Source organism: Ursus americanus, chromosome 20 (assembly GCF_024610735.1).
Source record: "Ursus americanus isolate L20-20 chromosome 20, mUrsAme1.1.p, whole genome shotgun sequence".
NCBI classification, from domain to species: domain Eukaryota; kingdom Metazoa; phylum Chordata; class Mammalia; order Carnivora; family Ursidae; genus Ursus; species Ursus americanus.
The window spans coordinates 10,317,202-10,339,646 of NC_142146.1; the positions used below are offsets into that span (position 1 = coordinate 10,317,202).

The window sequence follows — 22,445 nt, forward strand, 5'->3', positions numbered from 1 at the left end:
TCAATTAAGGCATTAAAACTGAAAAATATAACATTCACATTTGTTGTGATTACTGATAATTAGGTACTTTCTGCTTCATTACAATTTAATGTTTTTAGCTCACTACATGATGTCTTCTTGCTTTTATCCTTTTCCCTGCCTTTTGTTGGATTACAAAGTCCATTGAATTTCTATTCTTCTAGAAATTACCCATAAAATATTTCACTCTCGATTACCTACCAATATTATTTAGACACAACCACAATTTTTACTGTTTTCTTTATATACTTACATTTCTTTTGTCCCATTTCTTTCTTTTCTTTGGGCTTTTAATTTTTCTGGACTGTGTCATCAATATTGCTTATGGAAGAAAACTTTCTGAGTTCTTGAATGTTTTAGAAATGCTTTAAAGGCCTTTATTTTGCCTTTAAATATAGAACTTTGGGTTCAAAATCTCCAAATTTTCAAAGTATTCCATGATGTTTAAGAAGCCAGTGGTGCCAGTACTTAAACATGCAGTTTATTCCACCAACTGATTTCCACCTGTTTTCCTTCAGGAGGAAGGAAATGTCTAATCCATAGATGGTATACCTTCTTGTCCAGTGCTAGATTTATTCTGTCCCGAAATATGTCTTGTCTGACATCATCAGGGACTTTTTGATGGTAAAGATGCTGAGTTAGCCATCCTAAGCCAATTACTATCCCCTTCTCTTTAAAGATTGTATAACCTTTTATTATTACGATTGTTTTTAATGACCTGTCATTCAAGTTCCTACTGTAGTTTAAGTAGTTTTCTAGAGACATGCTTTTTTTTTTTTAAAGATTTTATTTATCTATTTAACAGAGATAGAGACAGCCAGCGAGAGAGGGAACACAGCAGGGGGAGTGGGAGAGGAAGAAGCAGGCTCATAGTGGAGGAGCCTGATGTGGGGCTCGATCCCATAATGCCGGGATCACGCCCTGAGCCGAAGGCAGACGCTTAACCGCTGTGCCACCCAGGTGCCCCTAGAGACATGCTTTTACTTTTGGCCTGTGCAAATATTCAAAAGAATGAGTTCTGCTGTACCAGAATTCTACTATTTTCAGTGATAAAAAAAGAATTAAATCATTCTCACTTAATAATGTTTCAAGTATTTCATTTATATCACATGTTGCTAATAAAATAATCAAGTGCTCATAATAAGTTGAGATTTTTTTACTAATTTTTCTAAGTGACCTGGACACAATAGAGTGTCCAAAAGGTCTAGAAACATAAAGAGGTATTCATTGTACTTTTTCAGAATAAAAACAGATTGGACCTACTGATTTAAGCTTGGAGGTATTTTACCTGAAATGTTTTCTGGGAGTTGAAAAAATATTCTAAGAGTGTATTATATGAGAATGTAATTAATATGCTTCTAAAAATGAATTTATCCTTATGTTTCTTGACTTTTCAGACACTCTGTAATTATTTCTGTTTGCTCCAGCTCTGTGAATCATTTAGGTATATTTACCCAGTTTCTGTAAGAGAGAGTTTGCATACAAGACATCATGAGATTTGGATCAGAAGCCCTGGATTCAAGGCTCAGCCCAAACACTTACTATGAACTACGTGAGTGTGAGCAAGATTCTTAACCCCTCACAGCCTTAACTTCCTGTGATGTAAACATAAGATAGTTAACACCTACTTCATTTACCTTCACTTAATGAAATAATATCTATATAAAATATATAATATATACAAGTATAAATAAATAATACATATATAAAATACATATAAAAACTCTCTGGTTTGGACATTTTAGCCAGAATGGTTGTATGCTTAGATAAACCATCAGAGTCTTAAGTTTCAAACACTGAAATATATGTATAGTACAGGGAACAAGTCTTGCTTCTGTTTGGGGGCCTTCCCATCGCCAGATGACCCAGCACATGTCTTGGTTTCTAACTGGAACCAAATTTGTTTCTTAAACTGAAATCTGGAATGGCTGTTCTTTGTATTTAGGAAAAGGCAACTCGTTATCAGGACAACAATTTACGGGTGACTTAGGCTCTCCACATTGCATATGGTTCCAGTTAAACTAAAAATCAAGAATATCAGTCATCATAAACAAAAGAAAAGGTGGGAGAGAGCCCAAACAAATATTTCCCCACAGCTATCAAATACTGTGAAGGAATAAAAAAAACCTATAGTAACAAAAATTTGTGCGTTTTACTATTTCAAAAGAGCTTTACATACATTATTATTATTTCATTATTTACATACATTATTACCTACATACATTATTATTGTTTCATTTGATTTTCCTAGCAGGTGGGTTTGGCCAGTATTCTCTTTTCTCCCCCCATAATTCACAAATGAAATTGAGATGCAGAGAGATGATGTTACATCCATGAAGTCATATACCTGGTAGACAGAGGTAGCCCTTGGGTCTTTGGTTATTAATATTAATCTGCTCGGAGAGAAGCTCCCATAATGGACCCTCACTAACCAACTCTTCAAACCAACGGCCACCTTCCTTCTGTGGAACATGCCCCTGCCCCGATGCTGCTGCGTAGTCTGGCCCTGACACACCTGGCCTCCACCACATGAAACACATGCTTACCAGGAGTCAGTCATGTTTGCTCCCAAATCTGTGGGTGCAATTTTACGTGTTACTGTAATTATTTAATTCCAATAAAATGAAACTGATTAATCGAGTGCAAAAAGAAAGACAGTTGTCACTTCTAAGAGAAATATATTGACGACTTCGGAAAAATTAGATAAAAGCAAATTGCTAGAGAATTTTGGTCAAGTAGAGTGCAAATAAGGCCAACAAATACTGGTATGAAGTAGCCATAAAGATCTAGACAGATTTTGCATTGATAGCTTAAAAAAACTCTTCAAGTTCTTACCTGAAATACACAAAAACAAGGTGCCTCGGTGGTGCAATCAGTCAAGTGTCTACCTCTTGGTTTTCATGAGGTCAAGCCTCGCCTCAGGCTCCTTGCTCAGTGTGGAGTCTGCTTGAGACTCTCTCTTCTCTCTCTGCCCCTCTCCCCCAATTCTATCTGTCTCTCTAAAATAAATAAATAATAGATCTTCATAAATAAATAACACAAAAACAGGACACTGTAACCGATGTATTATAGGTAGAATTTGTGACACCAGGGAGCTCCAATCAGTAAGCCAATAATAAAAAAAAAAATATATCGAAATTTTATCGAATTTTATCGAATAGCCCAATATCAAAAGATTATTAAATTCTGTATTTAAGTAAAATACAAAATATAGTATGTCTATCACTGCTATAGATCTTAACTGGACTTTTTAAATTAGCTACCCTACTAACAGCCCAAAAATACCTAGTAAGATTGTCTATTATGCTACAGATTCCAGATTTCTCCCCCCAAACCATAAGGTCCCCAGAACTCATGGGTCCCAGTTAATGAAGAGAGAATGCTGCCCAAGAATTTGCTTTTCCAGAACTTATTGCAAAATATAATATACAACATTGCTATTTTTTGCCATTATTGCCACTATGTAATGGCAGACTCCAGCATAGAAAGGCCTTTCTGCTGAAATCGGTGGGGATTTGAGGGAGGGCGTTAAATCACTCTGCAGGATAAGGTACCAGAAAATGTTCATTTTCCCCTGGTGAGTGGTTTCCTTTCGCAGAACACAGGGAGAGGAAGAGTGACGTGACAGCGGGAGGGATCTGAGGAGGAGGCAACCATACCCAACCCTGAACTTGGAAGTCGATTCCCAGCCTGCGTGACTCTTGGGTTCTCTCCAATTCTTCCATAGAAGTGCTACACACTATAACCCTGTGTTAGCACTGTTTAGGGAAGTAAGGGAGGAGGAGCAAAAAATTCTTTGGGGCAAAGAATTCAACCAGAGTAAGAATTGAAAGTAGGAGATGATCAGAAGAATGCAGACGCCCAGAGAATCCTTGGAAATCGTAAGTAGGGTACAGGACAGCCCAGAGTTACTTGGGATGACACTTGAATCTGTTTATTAACAAAAGGAAAAAAAGAAACTGTAATATCAGAAGACACAGTGCTTGGGTATGCCTAGCTTACATGTTTATGGAACTTACGAACAACAGATTTTCCCTGTTTGGCAAAAGGCAAATTGGGACAAAGCCTGCAAAGACATTTTTATTTTGCCTACCTTCGAATGAAAGCTAAGTGTCCAAATATCATTCTACAAAGCCCTAACTGTGCTGGTTGTTTCTAAAAACATGGTGGTAAGAAGAGCCTAGAAGTCTGTAGACATGGCACTTAAAAAGAATATCCTCTTCAGGTACTGTTTGTACTTCGGGAGCTTTGAAAAGCGAAGTACGTAATTATTACCCGATATAAATCTGCGATAAGTTAATGTTGAAATTCTGCTGAGGAAAAAAACACAAAATGCCTGTGTATTTGGGTTCCTTTGATCATCTCCCTGCTTTGATTTTTCATAACTTAAGGTATTTTCCCCCTTTCTTCCTTCATTTCTTTGCCTCGTTCCAGAATGATTGGAAGCACACATACAAAGACGGGGAGAAGAGAAGACTGGACACTTACAGACAGGTTTCTAAGATGAAAAAGAATGGCTTTCCAGGACTAATACAACCGTTTTTGCTTCTAAAACCAGTTAGCCAAGTCTCTGAGGATTCTTATAAATAGACGCTGTGATACAAACCAACACAGCTTGACGACGTTCTGTAAGACAGATGACAGTGAGTGTCATTTGTGCCGCTTCCTCCCCTGTCTCTCAGCACAGGCTGATGACATCACCCGACACACAATTCAGCAAGACCAGTTCTCAAGAGGGTGGGAGGCGACAGGAACAAACTGAAATGAAATTCACGTTCTCAGTTCCTCTGCTGACCTGATTTGATCCAGGGTTGGACTCTGGAAAATCTAGAACATCACCCTCCACCACGTTTCCACCAAACTACTGACAAAAATCGGGCAGCAATGAGCACATTGCTGGGAAAATGAACACTGTGAGCTCAGATGCCTAATTTTAAAAGTCGATCGTGACCAGATTCGGGAAGGCCCTGCTGCTGGGCATCCGCCTTTCAGCCGCTTGCCCAGGCAGTGGTCTAAGAGGTCGGAAAGGAGAAGCAGGGGCTGGGGAGGCTGGGCAGCACCTATTTGCCCACCAGCATGACAGTACTTTAATAACGTAACGTGTATGCCTGCAGTTGTGGACATTAGCTGCATGTTAACCCTCCAACATATGTAACCAAATTATAAAAAGCCAAAGAATGTTTATTTGATTTCAGACTTTTAAAACCTGAACTTTAGGAACTCTGCTTCCAGTTTCAGGGTGAGAATCCAGGCGTGTTGTTTGCAAGGCAGACTACAAACAAGGCGAAATGTGATCAACTCTTCCCCTTAAAACTCCCGCAGGCCACCGTCTGTCACCGTTGTTTGCGAAGATGTGCTGAGCCCAAGACAGCTGATGGACATCTGCCCTGCCATGTGGCCTCTGAAGTGAGAGGAGACACAAGGTACGGTCAGTTTGTTTCTAGCATGTCCTGTACTTTGTAGTGGGCCCAACTCTCCTGAATCACAGTTACCACAGAAGGCATAATCCAGGCCACAGACAGCACCAACAGGGGGCACTAGGAAAGTGCGTGCCCAGCTTCCCTGAGTCCTGGGGTTTCCATTCTCGCAGCACACTCTTCAGGCTGGTTCCACTTCATTTAACTGAAAACCCAAAATAGCAGAGGCTTAAGCACATGGGGTTCCTTCTGTCACGTAACAAGAGCAGAGACGGGCAGTCCATGGCCCCGGGCTCCCTCTATCCTTCTGCATCACCAGCTGCAGTCTGTCCATATGGTGAGGTTACCTCATTGTCCAAGATGGCTGCTGCGCTTCCAGCACCCTGTCTCCTTTCTAGGCAGCAGGGAGGAAGCAGAAAGGAGAGCAAATGGACACTTTTCTGAACCGAGTCTGCTTCCTTTAAGAGATTTTTTGGAAAGCCCCCTCAACATTTCTGCCTACGTTGCATTGGCCACATCTTAGCAAGGAAGACTGAAATGTAGTATATTCTTTTAGCTGGGCACATTGCAGCCCAGAATAAAACTGGAGCTCTGTTTTATTAAGAAAGGAGGGGAAGACGGATATCCAGTAGCAACCCACAATCTCTGCCACAAATCCCAGCACAGAACAGCAACACACAGAACGGCAACTGCTGATGTATTATGTACGCTGGACTAACCCAAATCAGAAGAGAAGCCAAAAATTCTGTACTACCAGATGCTCTCTCCAACCAAATGGTTCAATTTAACTTTTTAATACAAGGCACAAATTCCTTCCTTCATGACTCTGTCCTTTCACTTGGCACTAACTCTTCCCAAAAATGTCCCCTAAGGTGGAACAATCCAGGTCACATACGGCTCCACCTCTTTTTTTTTTTTTTTTCTTAACTCATTGGTTGTTTTTGTTTGTTTGTTTTTTCATCATAATTCCATTCACACAATTCCATTCCCATCATCCCACTGCCTGGGCAATCAGAAGTGAAGTATCCACAGATCAGCCTTGACGGATTTTTTTTTTTTTAAGATAAGCTGTCAATGTAGATTTTCTTAAGTGCAGACAGATATCTGAAATTTCATGTGAAATATGACAGCTAACCTATCTTTTTTAAAACAGTGGGTGAGCCTCTATTTGACCAAGTCCTAAACTCTACCTGGGTAAGTGTCCACTGTGTCTCGGCTTTCCTCACTTTTGTTGTCAAATGGGTGCAATTCTTTCCACAGAGCATCCTGCCTGCCTTTTCCTCCCTGTCCTCCCTCTTTCCCTCCCTCCCTCCCCCTCCTTCTATGTATCTGTTTGTAACTGAAGTAACTGCCTTTCTCCCTACTGACCTTCTACTGATTTCTTTCCTGAAATACTCCTCTGATCAATATTTCCCTCTCAACATCTAGTTTTGATACACAACTACAGATTCTCTTCCAAAATCAGTTCTACATCTTAAAATCCATCCCATTTCTTCCCCACTGCCCCTTGACTCTCAGGCTGCTGGAGCTAAAGAAAATGCATCAAAGGCTCAATGATGCCTTCTCTAAATCTCTAGCAAGAGGCTGCAAACCAAGGCCACCACCATTTAGTGAGTCAGGCGGTGTTCTGGGCAACTGATAATGGCAATGACAATGGGCACTCAGCCTCCATGTTAAAGGGACAATAAGAAATAAAAGGTATTGTGACAAATTCAAGAACTGTCCTTCAGCTAAGATAGAGCAATTGCTACCAGTGTTTCTGAATTTTGTAAAGATCAGCTGGAAATTCGTATATTTTCCTTAAGAGAATAAATGAATTTTATACAAAATATGACACAAATTCACTTTTTAAAAAATAATCAGTGAACTTATATTTCCAACCTTTGACCTCCAGCATACACTGAATTACTCCCTAATTGATTCAAACATAGGTCTCTTGTCACAGCACCTGGCAGGGTGCGAAGCACGGAGACACTCAGCAAAGGCTGACTGATTGATGCTATCACCTGGTCAATGGACTCACTTGCACTCTTCACGGAGGGAGGAAGTTCAGCACTGTTTCAGAAGCTGGATAAGGTTAGGGAACTGAGAAATATTACCTTGGTTATGATGAAGGGAAGATCCAATCGCTTTTTTATTCCCAATCAATTAGAACATTATGGTCTTATACCTAATTGTTATGAACAAAAACCCCGGCATTATGAAAAATTAGCTTTAGTGTACACTTTAAGCAAGTGTTAGTGACTTCTATATTCGTGAGTGATTTTAGGTCATTTATCAGCAACCACTGAAACTGTACTTCACCGGTCCATGTTCTGCATATTTTCAATTGGCCAGATTTGCTTACTCTTGCCCTGTAAAAATACTCATAAACATAGTATGCTTCAAACTGTATGCTTAACCTCCATAAAGGAATAAGAATATAGGAGAAAGAGTACGGGATGTGGAGGCAGACAAACCTGGGTTCAAATTCTGACTATGCCACTTACTGGCTATGCATTCTTGAAGAAGTAATAAACATTCTTTGTGTGTGGAAGTAATAAACTTCTTGAGTCTCATTTTCCTCACCTGTAACATAGGATAATAAAACCCATTTCACTTTATTATGAAGAGTGAAAAATAATATAAAGTGCTTAGCATATTTCCTGGCCCACAATGGAAGACTACAAAATATCACTAGCAATTCTCTTTGCTCACCTGGTGTGCACCTCAGTTCAGAATGTGTTTCTTCTTTTTAGCCATAAAGTGAGTCAATTCATATTTACCAAATATTCATAGTATATTTAATGCCCTAGACAGTACTTGGATATACTAAGAAAATTTGCAAGTTCTCAAGTATAAAAGTGGGTAGATGAGCAAACTAATATAACAGAAATTCAGTTAACATAATTTATAGGCTAATTCATTTCCCTGCCCAAAGTTTCCCTCCTATAAAATAGTACTTTTAGAAATACACAAAAAAGCCTGGGACACCTGGGTGGCTCAGTCAGTTAAGTGTCTGCCTTTGGCTCAAGTCATGATCTCAGGGTCCTGAGATGGAGCCCTGCATCGGGCTCCCTGCTCATTGGGGAGCCTGCTTCTCCCTCTCTCTCTACCCTTCCCCCCTGCTCGTGGGAGCACCGCTCTCTCTCTCTCTCTCTCTCATTCTCTCTCTCACTCGCACATGCATGCATGCTCTCTCAAATAAACTCTTATTAAAAAAGTAAATAGAAATACACATTTTTAAAAAAGATTTTATTTATTTATTCGACAGAGATAGAGACAGCCAGCGAGAGAGGGAACACAAGCAGGGGGAGTGGGACAGGAAGAAGCAGGCTCATAGCAGAGGAACCTGATGTGGGGCTCGATCCCATAACGCCGGGATCACGCCCTGAGCCGAAGGCAGCTGCTTAACCGCTGTGCCACCCAGGCGCCCTGAAATACACATTTCTAAAAGTCTTCTGAAGCACAGGTTTTTAGTACTATAAGAAATTTACATCGTTGGTGGATAGAAACTTTGCACACGCATACATTTACACCACTGTGGCACATCCATTTGGCAAGGTCACTGCACGGTCCAAGTGTCAGACACATGCATAGCAGAAGGTTTAATCTCAGGATGGATGCCAAGGAGAAGCCCATTCATTCATTCAAAATACATGTACTGGACTTTTGTGGTCAACCAAAGTGAATCTACTCTCCACCTAAAATAACCAAAACACAGGACGTAGTATAAACAAGTTTTTCAAGAAACTCTGTATCAAAGGATAGCAATACCTAAAAGATGGAAAAGAAATGAGGTGGGCCCTGCGATTGCCCTAGCTCACTGCCTTGAAAGAGTTTCGAGGAAAACACAGGCAGAGCCCAGCAGACTCCCTCCCTAAGTTAAGCAGAAAAAGTTAAGAGCCCAAGGCAACTAGAGTTCACAGAATACTGGAAAGAGCTTCAGAGAGAGGGGGAGCTCTGAAGAGTTCTTGGGCCCTCCGCCAGTATTTAGCACAATACTGATCAGCACATGAATGTAAGGAAATCACATGAAGCCTAGGAAGAAACCACCCAAGAGGTCAGGAGAACAGTATGCAACACCCACACAGGAGAGTGCCTGTATACATACCTTGCTGTTTCTGCTTCTCTGTTGGAACACACGCAAATACACGGAAAGGAATTTGTTAGAGGGAATTGGCTTATGTAATTGTGAGGGATCATTAAGCAGCTTCTGAAAGACTACCTCTGCATCTGATGCCGATTCCAATGGGAAGGTAAGGGAAAGAAGAGATCCAAGCAAGCTGGAACCCTGCACGCATAAGCTGGAAATGCGAGGATGGACTCAGACTCATGCTCTTTCTTGTTGCCTCTGAGCTTGGGGCAAGAGTATACTGCAGAAGCAGAACCTTCTGTCCCACCCAGCACGGGGTTAGATGTAGCAGTTTGGGCCCTTTGAGAGACATCGAGATGGGTTTAGATGTGCAGGAGATTTATTGGTGGAACACCTGTGGGGGAAAGAGGAAGGAGCCAGAGGAGGTGACCCTGTGAAAGAGAGAGGGAAGAAGGGGTGAATAAGAAGAGTCTTAGATCTCAACCCAAGGCTAGGAAAGTTCATCCAGGCCCATCGGTTGCATCCCTCATCTGGAGAACAGGCCTGCCCTGGGGTCCTTGTCATATGCAGTCATCGGCGGGGAGCAGCTAGTAGGAAGTGTGGCCTCAGCAGGACGCAAGGTTGAATTCACAGCGCAATGGCTGGGGCTGTTGATCAATTATGCCCACTGAAGCAGGAAATCTGAGTGCTGCATTCTCACCCGCCCGCCACAGCAGGATGGATGAGGACCCAAGGTTCTAACCAAATAGCACATTTTCATAACTAGCAGATATAAAAAAACAGCTGCATAAGACCCACCATTGTCTTCGCGGTAGGCAAACTGCTGGGGATGCTGTCCACTACATCACAGTGTCCCCTTTATGAGGGCCCAAGAAAAACAGCTCCTGTGGCTCAGGGCCAGGCAAAGTCATTCCTCCTGCGCAACTGGTATGTTTTCATCCTGTAGCTATATGAATTTTCTTACTGATTTTCTCTTTGTCTTAACCATTAGGAAATTAAGATCCAGACCTGGGCTCTAACTCTAGCCTTGGGGCTTTCATTTATCAATTCTTCCACCTTTTTTCTATTCTTTCCTGATTGTTTTAGTCAACGCTACTCTTCTCTGCAAATGATCTATACTCCTTTCTGAAATAATGCAGGAAATAATCACCTTCAACTGGGCTAGTACCTACTAGAACTAAAAAGACTAGATATTAGATGCTTTAGTTTATTCCTTTTATGATTAACTGTGCATATAGGTCAATCCTTTTACTCTCAACCTGTCTAATAGAAACAGTGAGCCGCCCACATGTAATTTTAAATTTTCTAGTGGACACATTTTAAAAAGTAAAAAGAAACAGGAAAAATTGAAACAATTTAAATCTCTGAACGGCCAGTGTGTACTTTATACACAGAATATGTATCAATTTGGACCTGCCACACTGCAAGGGCTCAAAGGCCACATGTGGCTAGTGCTTCCTGTATTGGACAGTGTCAGCCTAAAACCAAAGCTACCAATGACCAGACAGTCCAAAAAATTAAGATGACAATCACAATTGTATCTAACCTATATAGTTGGCTTGTATTGAAGATTTCTGAGGTTCTAGGGGTTTCTGATTCAACACTAGGAAGTAAAAAGGGATTCTCCTCCCAGGGGAAACGACCTTGAAATCCCTAAAGTACTGGATTTTTTTTTTTTTTTTTCTGTATGTCTCTTTGTTATCTGATTCTTCACTGGACCACCCTTGTCTACTTCTGAAAAACAATGTAATATAAAATGGCTATGGATACCTAGTAAAAAGAGATATGCATTTTCTTTACCCTATGCTTCACCTACAATAGTATTAAAAATTACTTTAAAACATGCTTATAGAGCTGTAAGACCAAAGAATAGAAACCACGTAGCTGTGATCAACAAAGGGACAACAAAAAATGCTTGATTCTCCTTGTTTTGGAACCAGCTCTTACACCTTACACCCAAGTTTGAATTAAAAAAAAAAAAAGTATTCATTTACATCAAGATTAGAACACTAAAAATGTAGTAAGATTCCTGAGAGTTATGAATTGGAATTTTTAAAGATTTTTATTTATTTTTGAGAGACAGAGCGTGCGTATGTGTACACGTGCACGCATGAGCTGGAGGAAAGGGCAGGCAGAGGGAGAAGCAGACTCCATGCTCGGCAGGGAGCCCGATATGGGGCTCAATCCCAGGACCCTGAGATCATGACCTGAGCCCAAGGCAGACGCTTAACTGACTGAGCCACCCAGACACCCGTGAATTGGATTTTTTAATGCAGTTTATTTAACCTGTGAGAGCCTCTGTTTCTACATCTCTTCAATAGAGTTATATCACAGAATGCTTATGAAGATCAATAATACTGTAAGTCCAACAGGCAAATAGTAATCACTCAATAAGGACAACACTGTTAATCACAAAAGATTATTAAATCCAGGTATTCTTAATTTGGGGTCTACAGACCCCTGGTCCATAGATAAAACTGCAGGGTTGGGGGAATCCCAAAAATTGGATGGGAAAAAAAGATCACATCAATATTTTCACTAACTTCTAAGCAAAATTTAGCATTTGCCCATTATGAATACTGGCAACATCACAGTAGTATTAGAAGAACCTGCCGCTTTGCACTAACAGAACAGGTATTTTCATATCACATTTCTGATGTCACAAGTCTCTTAAAATATCTTTCATCACCTTTTTGAAATTCTAGTACTTGTCAGACCTGCTACTAGATCTTGTTAATTAATGCATTAGCAAAGACACAATACTGTGTTATCAACATATTGTTTTTAATTTCAATATGAGTAGTTTGCTTTGTAATCTTCCATGTTTTATTTTATACACTTAAAGCATTATTCTGAGAAGGGGTCCCTAGGTTTCACAAGACTGCCATGGCACAAAAAAAAAGAGTTAAGAATCCCTAAATTTCAGTCTCTCTCTTTCTTTCCAGAAAGTCAACCCAATAATTGAGCACCTGCCTGGGTGAGCCCATTCCCAAAGTCTCAGGTTTGTTTTCTGTGTGTAGCTCACTGGATAAGAAGATGCTGGTACCTGACTCTGTATCAATTAACCTTTTTGCTGACCTCACCTTCAATTTCCGTCTGGCACCTATCTATCCTATTCAAGGTTCTGTGTCCAAGTCGACACGCTGGTTTTTTTGTATGTTCGGATGACACATACTGGCCCCCCGCTGGATGTCGGGCCCCTGGTGAAGCAGGGCAGTGATTCTGCGGTGTGGTCCCAGACCAGTAACACCAGCATCTCCTGGCAGCTTCTTAAAGTTGCCAATTCTCGGGTCACACTGCAGACCTGAAACAGAAAATTCTAAGGTCTATCAGTCCGTGTTTCATCCAGGCCTCCGGGAGATGCACGCTGGAGTTTGAGAACCACCGCGCTAGGGAATCGGAGGGCAGCCCAACCCGGGCGGGGGTTGGGAGTGGTAAAAGGGGCTCTCTCACCTCCAGCCCCCGTAGGGACTAACGTGGCTCCCGCAACTGGGGCCAGGGGCCGGGGTCAGAGTGGGGGGGGGGGGGGCGATATCGCGATGCAGGAGGTGCTGAGTGGCGGCTGTCGATTCGAAAGCCAGAGCTAGGGTACTTGTTTTGCTTCTGCACCTCGGTTTTACCTTTATTACCCCAAGCCTCGAGGGCGACTGACGAAGAATGTCCCCCCATACCGACCCCTCGGTGCCGCAGCTGTACAGCGAGAGAAGGGAAGTCGAGGAGAGGGCGCGCGCGCGGGGAGTGCACAGCCCCCCAAACCCGCGGGGTCGGCCCCGACAGCTCCATAGCCCCCTCAATCTTTCCCGGGCCTGGGTCCGCACCGGAGGGCGTGCTCCCTGCCGGGAATTGCGGTCCCGGAAGCCCGCCGGCCCCAGGTTGGACGGGCTCTGCCGCCTCCAGAAAACTACAAGTCCCAGGATGCCCGGCGCGGGTGGGTCACGAGGGAGCGGCGGCGGGCGCGGCTAACTAGCCTCCATCGGCCATTTTGTGGGAGAAGCCACAGCGCCGCCTCCTCTCTCGCGTCTTAGCCTCCGTGGCCGCCGCCTCTTCCTCCGCCTCCTCCTTCGCCTCTTCCTGCCTCCTCCCGGCTTCCGCCGCCGCCGCTCCAGCCGAATCCCAACCCCGGGGCGAAGCGTCTCCTTATTTATTTACGTTTTCTCGCCACTGCAGCCTCCAGACACGGTGATCCGGGCGGGCCCCGCAGGAATTTTATCCCCTCACCGGCCTCACACTAGTATCGCATGTCCACTATCCAGAACCTCCAATCTTTCGGTAAGATCCGGCCGCCACCGCAGCCGCCTGCCCCCGCGCGCCTCCCGGCCAGCCGGCCGCCGCTACCCACCCTTGCCGGGGCCGCTGGCCGCCCCGCAGCCCGGACGGGCCCCCCTGCTGCCCTGCCCGCACCCGAGTGGGGCTTTGTCTCGGCGCCCAGAAAATGGCGACTGGGCCCCTGGCGACCCCCTCCTGGAGGACGGCCGCGGCCCCCACCCCTCCCCGCGGAGCCCCCTGCCCTGTCCGTGCCCCGGCTCCCGCCTCGCCCCAGCCGCCGCCTCTGCGAGCCTGGCCCGCCGCTCCTGGACCTGCCCTTCCATTAGCGAGGGGGTGCTGGGCCGGGGGCTGGGGATCGGCGTCCATTGGCGGTCGGAGCGGATTCGGAGCTGCTCCTGCGGGCATTTGGTTAAAGAAGCGGATCCGGGCCTCTGATCTGTCACAGGGCTGCGGTCCAGCTTCTCTGTTTGCGTAGTAATTTGTAAAATTACGCCTCTTGACAGATAACGTATATGTGCGTACGTGTATATGTAGGTATCTTTTTCTTTTCTACTTTTAAGGCACCGTTACGGTTAAATGATTGGGGTGGACACGTTTGAATGTTTCTGTTGTCATCAGAATGTAATCGAGATGACGCACATTTTTATAGTAGCTATAAAATTACGGTTTTTAAAACCGCTCTTCTCATTAGAGGACTACGTTCAGTGATAACAGTCTACCTATAACAACGTTTTCTATTCAAATGTCCGTGGACGTAGCTGTTTAAATTTTTTCTCTTTTTGTGAGAGTATCTTGGTGGTTTTGTTAATACCCCACCCCAATTACCCCCTCCCATCCCCACCCGCAAAAACAGAGGCACTAGAACCTTCTTTGCTGTCTAGATTGTAGTGTGCCCTACATCTGGAAATTACTTACTAAAAGATGTTTTTCTGCTTTGGAATATTTTTTTGTATCCATTTGCAGACCCCTTTGCTGATGCAACTAAGGGTGACGACTTACTCCCGGCAGGGACTGAGGATTACATTCATATAAGAATTCAGCAACGGAACGGCAGAAAGACGCTGACTACTGTCCAGGGCATTGCAGATGATTATGACAAAAAGAAGCTTGTGAAAGCTTTCAAAAAGGTAAAGGTGTTGGGAAGAAAAGATTAAACTATAGTTATTGATGCACTCCTGAATAGGACACCTTTACTTTTAATCAATGTGGGTGAAAATGTTTGGACCCAAGAAAGCTGTGTTCATTCTCTTAATACCCGGATATTTGTGTTGTCTCCCATTTTAAAATAATATTTTCATGGCTTTCAAACAAAACATGAAATATTCAGTTCTTGATGTTCCCCGTAAAAATCATTTCCTTTATGTTTCCTGCTGATTCATTTGCAAATTAATTTGGGAGCCTTGGGGATTACAGGGGACAAAACTTGTTTCTTAAACATGATCAGGTCTACTGAAATAGTCAATATTAGTCTTATGGTGAAAATAAAACCTCATTGTATCTGACTCAGTTATGTTAAACATATACTTCTCCAGAAATTTGCCTGTAATGGTACTGTGATTGAACATCCTGAATACGGAGAGGTTATTCAGCTTCAAGGTGACCAAAGAAAAAACATTTGCCAGTTTCTTTTGGAGGTGAGTACTTGGGTGCTTTATGTACAACCTTGAGATTGTTTCCAAAATTGTATTCAAGGGCAACATGAATATTTCCTCCTTAGTAGAAAAAAAAAAAGAAAAGAATCATATAAGTGAGGTAAATTGGTCAATTGAAAGAGAAATACAAAGTACTTATTTTGAAGGCAGGAGAACCTTTATTCATTTATGTTGTCATTTGAATGACGTGATCATTCCTGTATTACATAGCCAGTTGAGTTTTGGGGCATGTCAAGGTATCTTAAGTGTGTGTGGAATTGTTTAGTGTTAACAGTTAACACCACAAGTAACAGTGTTGCAATAGACTATTAACAATGATTCTTTTTATAGTCCGTGCTCCATGTTGTCTTAGGGATGAAATATATACATTTCTCAGAGTGATTCTGTTAAATTTTGTTTTGCAGGTTGGCATTGTCAAGGAGGAACAGCTTAAGGTTCATGGATTCTAAAATGAACCTAAATACGTGGAGAATTTCTTGAATAATTTTGTTCTCAAAACCCAGTTTGGCTGCCTTGTGAAATGATTCTCTGCAGTAAACGGACTTTTCATGTATTTAATCATTCAAACTCCCATTCACACCTGCATGATTACAGAAAACATGGGGTATGTAGGCTAGAAACACATAAGAAAATTGCAGTAAGATGGTAATGAAACCCCGTATTCATCTTAACATGTTTCCAATGGAAAATATTTTGTTTTGAGTGTTTATTTGTTTATTGTTCAGTTTATTATTTTTCACTTGATTAAATGTTTTTTTGTTGTATTAAACCATGTATGTTGCAGCTTAACAATAAAGAAACCTCTATAAATCCTTTTGTGAGCAATTAGGCTCCCAAATCTAAACAAGTAAATACACGTATTTTGTCTTTCATAGTTGGAATTCTCGTTCTGCCAGTATTTCTTTCTTTTTTTTTTTTTTTTTTTTAGTTTTATTAAGGGGCGCCTGGGTGACTCAGTTGGTTAAGTGTCCGACTCTTGACTTCGGCTCAGGTATGGCAAGTATTCTAATTAGTTTTTACCTGCTGTTAAACCCAAAGCTGGAGGGGAACGTTTGTTATATAACTTGTGTTCTTGATTTACTGACTTAAAGACAAGAATAGGAACAGGAGTATAAGCTCGGCCAGAGCCAAGATTTATCAGAATGTAGTGTTAAACTATCGAAGAGAATATGAAGTATAGTTTGAAGTCAGAAGTATTAGTACATAGAATTATGTGTTTTTATTGATGATGTTACTGGGCTGCCAAGATAAATCTGTCCCTAAGTGCCAGATAATACAGTAGGCTCCTGACAAAATAAATTTAGTCACGGGCACTGCCTTGCAAGTTTTGGTGGGTAGGATCACTGTCTTACAGATGGAAGATGGAGGTGCCAAGATTAATTTACTTAGTGTGCCCGGGTGACTGAATTGGGTGCCAGCTCAGGGCTTCCAGGCCAGAAAACCCATGTTCTTTCACTACGTCATGGTTCTGGTATGTGTTTCACCAAAGGAAATGAGAACCACGGGTGACAATGCATGGGGGTTGGGGCAGCTCTTACAAGATTTCTGCAACTCATCTTGAGTCCCACGCTTCTGCTTTTTATTGAGTAGTGATAATTTGCTCCATTATACAAGCCATGTCATTAAATCCATTTCACCAAGATGAAGAAATGCATCCATAAGTGCATACTCCAGCTTAATGCGGTGGAATAATGATGGCTCGCTTGGGCCGCTACATTCTACCAGCTGAACCCTTGCTCCTGTTTTGATGATACTGCTTTTGGAAAAGCAAAATCAGCCTGCACAGTTTACCTCTTAAAGACACTAAAGTAATAGGTTTTGTTACTTTCTCACCCCGTGCTACTCCAAGAAGGACTGGGGCTGTTAAGTGAGTATACCAGAATATAGTGCTAAATTTGGGAGGCTCATATCTGAAAAACAAAATTTGACCAAGAAGATGAAGCAGTTTAGGAGCATTTTCCAACCTGAAAAAAACTCATTTTTCTACCTGTAATGTTTTGTAAGGATTCCTCCTCTAATTGAGATGTGCCATGGAAATAGTTTATGAAAATGATAAAGCAGAAACCTAAGTTAACATGTATGTTCAAGAGTTGCTGCCTCACTGTAATGTTTTAAAATAGATAACGAGAGCCAAGCTAATGCCCAGGAAATAATTGACTATTAAAACTGAACAAAGAAGGTAGAGGGAAGAGTGAAACCTCATAAGAAAGGCCCCCCATCTTGGCACCCATAGATAAGCTCTCCATCATCAATGTGTCAGGCCACTCCCACTGGATGAATCAAGCCTTGCCCAGAACAGTTTCTTTGAGGAGCACCTCTCTTATTCTCCCATCAGCCGGAGAGTCCCAGACACCTGATTGGACTTCTGGCCTGTAGGGCAGTCCCTAGCCTTAGAGCAAGAAAAGATCATGTACCTTTTCGTTCTTTCTTGTGTTTGCCATGCAACGGAAATAAAGGACGTAATTAAGATCTACGGATTTTCCTTAAATTTATTGGAACTTCGTCAAAGGATGAACTTAGAATAAATACCACTCTCATGTGGAAAAGCTCTCTGGCAGCCTTGGAGGTACCTAAGAGCACCGGAGCAGGGCTAACTGCTCGTGGGCTTCAGGGGCAAAAGGGGACTAGGCAGCGTCACATAGCTGAGGAGGGAAAATAGATTGCGTCTTAACAAACGCAGCAAAAATAACTAGGTGAGGGGCGTCCCTGCTTGTGCTTCCCATGTGGGAATATTTAGATCTGTAGTTTTTTTAGTGGTCTGTACTTTCAGGATGCAAAGTGGAAAATAGTGAATAGAGAACAAGTAAATTGGTCCCTAACCTTCTAGACTTGGCAGAGGTCTCGGCGAAGCCATTAGGAAATGAACCTTTGGTTGAGGTGCAGCCTGGAGTAAAGTGCTAGTAGCAGTGAAGTCCTCTGCCCTTCAATCTTGGACCCCCTGAGGCAGAGAATAGCCTGGGGGAAGCAGCCTGCTCTATGTACTTAGGAATTCAAGTAATAGTAGCTTTTCTTAACCATCCTAGAAAGAGGGCGGCTGTGATACGGAAGGAACAGTTCTCGTCCCAGTCAGACAGCAGTTAATGAAAATAACTTAAATACAGAATGCAAACAGACTTCTGTGTGCCACCTGTCACCGGCTGGGCTCCAGCTAAAGAAATGGGTAGTTACAGCTCACGAAAAATCAACCTCATCAGATTGCCCACAACCTCATTAGATTGTCCCACGAGGCCTCTTGAGGATTCCCCTTACTAAGCCAGAAATCCTTGTGGGAAGGAAACGAGGGAGGCGTGGCCCTGCTGTAACTAAAACCAAGGGAATCCTCATTTGCTGTGGATTGCTACCAGCTGCCCTTACTTGACAGGCGATAGCCAGGCCACATGGTGCTTGTCTGGGATCAAGGGGCCAAGAGAATCAGCTATAATTAAGCAGGAGCAAAACCATGTAAGGGACCCTCAGCATTGACAGCTCGTTTTGCATGGCTATGCTGGCATTTAACTCCATTTTATCTTGGTAATGGAAACTGGGAAAAGGAAAGGCCATTAGTCAGAGGAATGGCTGTATTACTTCACTCCTGGAGAATCATTCAGAGTGGAATTAATGCCAGAAAGAGGAGGGAATTTCAAACTGTCCTTGGAAAAACCTAATCCAGGCATTTTTGTGTTCAATGGCCTGTGGCCTGTGGGGAGTCTCTGACCTATACAGAGAACTGAAATGGCCATTTTAAACTCAGTCTGGGCTGTGAGGATGCCCATGTGGGTCAGGCAGCCCACCTATTAGCTCATCTGTCTGATTTTGAACCTAGGAGGGGGAGCAGTAGATCCACCATGGGTCCCGATGAATTGAGGGCAAGATTAGAATTATGGTTGGCGCCTTCATCTCAAAAGAAAGAACAACCTACAGACTTTTTCATGCAAAAAGCAATTAGATAGGTACCATTCATTCAAGGCACAAAAGGGGACTAAAGTTCAAAGCCAAAATCCCCCACAGGGAATCTAAGTGATCTCAGCCCCCAAACTGGGCTTCAGGCTGAAGCTCTCTGCTCCAGCCTGGAGGGTTTTGAAGGGCCTCTGAGCCTACAGAAGGATCTAAAAGGAGGCTAGCTATAACTTGCAGGTTTGTCTCCATGTGTCCTTCGCCAATTCTTGCCAGGACCCCAGGTCCACCTCCTGAGTCCTTTGGACAAGGGACAGCATATGGCAGTGGAGATAGAATCAGAAAGTACTTTAATCCATGTAAGCCATGACAAATTCTGCAGAGAAGACATCATCAAGGATCTGGAGAGTAGTATAATCTTTTGAAGTGGAGCAAAAGGCCCACCTGCAACCTGGTCATGAACTGAGTGCACTTCATTGCCACTGACACTTTAAAAACACAGGAAACATTAGCCCAATACTCAGATTGGATTACAGGAACCCCTGGTGACCTACTTGGTAGACCAGGATTGCTGAAATAAAACAACATAGAGTGCCCAGGGAATTGTGCTATTAAAAAGTAGGGAATTAAAGGGGGGGGGGGGGGAGCCGAATGACGATTAGGGCAAGTGTGTGGTCCTTTATCACCCCCTTGTGGCCACTTAAGAACCTTGCTCGCTCCTGGCAGTTCATAGTAAATTACCAAGGTTTCAGTTGTCCGGGGGCATCATTAAACACCAGCTGACAAGTTTAATTTTACCATCCCTCAAATGGTAGGCAGAAATTGATCCAGCCAATCCTTTATCATTGCAAGCCATAAAAATCTATTGCCATTTGCTTTTTCGTGGGAGAGACAAGAAAATGCTTCTGCAGTCTTGCCCAGGGGATACATAAAGACACGTCTCCCACTATCTACCACAGTGTTATTAGAAGGAATTTAACTCGAATGTAAACGGAGACATCTGTTTATGGCCTCCAGAGAATGGGTGATTAAACTGGAAAGAATGAAGTTCCTCCTCGTTGTCACGTGTTGAGGAACACAATCTGGAGCTCTACACACACAGAGAGAGAACCTAAATATACGGGGCGCTTGATGTAAACCTGCCACAGGTTAGTGTGCCTTTTGGGCTACTAGCGGCACACCCATGCTGAGCGTCACCTGAAGATCAGCCATTTTTATCCGGGAAAAGTAGTGACTAGATTCCCTAGAAGCTCATTAGGCCACAATACATGATGCTCCATTAGGGCCCAGAGCAGGATTCACCTGCAGAGCCTCACCTTCCCAAGCAGGGGAGGCCTACTGAGAGCTCGGGCTACCTGGAAATTGTACCGTAGGGATTTGATTCAACACAATCAGCATCGGCCTCATGACCAGGGAAGCCCTGCGCTGGGGACGTAAATGCCAGAAAAAGTACTATCTCGCCAACAGAGAGAGCTGAAACTTTCCACATTTTTACCAAACATCGCCCCTCATTTCCTCACTAACGTTACGGTAAAACTAACAGCTAACCTCTTTCCAACGGTTGCAGTCTGCAGCTCTGAGTGTTCTTCAGGTAATACAGACTTTTTTTTTTTTTTTAAGATTTTATTTATTTGACAGAGACAGCAAGAGAGGGAACACAAGCAGGGGGAGTGGGAGAGGGAGAAGCAGGCTTGCCGCTGAGCAGGGAGCCTGATGCGGTGTTCGATCCCAGGACGCTGGTATCATGACCTGAGCCGAAGGCAGACACTTAATAACTGATCCACCCAGGTGTCCTGGTAATACAGACTTTGTGACCCAGCAAGGATTCCCTGGCCTACTGTCACAATTATCTCTTTGCACATACCCTTGCCTCCTTTGGACCTCTCTGTACTCATTTGTCAAGAGGCCAACCCTTGTCAAACTCAGCCACTGACTCCATGCCTGCACAGAGCAGCTGGAGGTAGCTGGAGAGAAACGGTGGTTTCTCCCTTTCCCTTGGCCCTCACCTTCCATCCTGCACAGAGGAAGGCTTTGCATAATCCATCACTGAGATATTTGAAACTCCCTCATTTTTCCAGTTCCAAATCTCCCCACCTCAGGCAGTCGTTCATACTCTCTGTCCTCTCTTCTGTTTATAATGAATGAAGTGTACTTGCTCCCTTCAAAACCCACCCCTCCATTTGTGTCCAGGGCACTGTCTCTTCTCCATGAATTACTATTGTAATTATTCTCTTTTTTCTGTATCATCCATTTCCTCCTTCTCTGCTAGTTCCTTTCCAACAGGCAGAAATGCTTGTAATATCTCCCCTCTTTCAGACAGAGAAAACCTCTCGTGACCCCATATCCCCTTCAGCTGCTAACCAGCCTGCTTGACATCCGTTTGGATGTATAACAGGCATCTCGTGACCAACATGACTGAAACGGAAATACTAACTCCATCCTCCCCCTTTCTCTTCCCAGTCTGCCTCATCTAAGCAGATGGTACCACCATCCACAAAATAATTCAAGCCTAAAACTTAATCACCTTTGAATCTTCCCTTCCTTTGCTGCCTACATTCTTGTCCAAATCTGATCAAGTCTTCTAGTTCCTATTTGCAAAATATATCTTTGTTCATCTTTCCTCCCACATCTCCTGACCTAGTCCAAGTTTGCACCACCATTGTCTTTCACCTCTCATTGATTTCACAGTTAGTAGCCCCCCAACTGATCTGCCATTGATCACAGGGGAACCCTGAAGATTCTTTATAAAATTCAAATGAAATTTTATGTCAGTTCTCTGCACAAAATCTTCTGTGAACACTGCCCTTAATATTAATGCTGGACATATTACAGTGGCTCATGGTGTCCCAATGACCTGTTCCCTGCCTACCTCCTGTTCTTGCCATCCACCCCTCTGGCTCTCTACTGTGCTTCCAGACATACTGGAGGTATGTCCCCTGCCTTAGTGATTTGCACTTGCATTCACTTTGCCTGGGATGCTCTGCTCCCCTCCATCTCTCTTCTTGTCACCCCATTTTACCCTCTTCAAAGATTTATTTATTCATTTTAGAGAAAGAGAGCACACACACGAGTGGGGGCAGGGGCAGAGGGAGAGAATCTCAAGGAGACACCCCACTGAGCACAGAGTGCCAAGCCAGGGTCCAG

General features: G+C 43.2%; 1 protein-coding gene across 1 annotated transcript; it reads left to right on the forward strand.

Annotated features, from left to right (window-relative positions):
• The first annotated feature begins 13,490 nt into the window (after positions 1-13,490).
• Positions 13,491-16,300, forward strand: EIF1B (eukaryotic translation initiation factor 1B). The gene is made up of 4 exons (XM_045798181.2): positions 13,491-13,779; positions 14,740-14,903; positions 15,309-15,410; positions 15,833-16,300. The coding sequence occupies exons 1-4, from the start codon at positions 13,749-13,751 to the stop codon at positions 15,875-15,877; spliced, it is 342 nt and encodes a 113-aa protein (XP_045654137.1). The 5' UTR covers positions 13,491-13,748; the 3' UTR covers positions 15,878-16,300.
• The last annotated feature ends 6,145 nt before the right edge of the window (positions 16,301-22,445 follow it).

What these genes read in the sequence shown, in the direction of transcription:
- EIF1B (XM_045798181.2), top strand. Translation starts at nt 13,749, where the DNA reads ATGTCCACTATCCAGAACCTCCAATCTTTCG. An exon ending in CCAGAACCTCCAATCTTTCG is followed by an intron (nt 13,780 to 14,739) that starts GTAAGATCCGGC and finishes ATCCATTTGCAG; the next exon opens with ACCCCTTTGCTGATGCAACT. An exon ending in TTTGCCAGTTTCTTTTGGAG is followed by an intron (nt 15,411 to 15,832) that starts GTGAGTACTTGG and finishes TTTGTTTTGCAG; the next exon opens with GTTGGCATTGTCAAGGAGGA.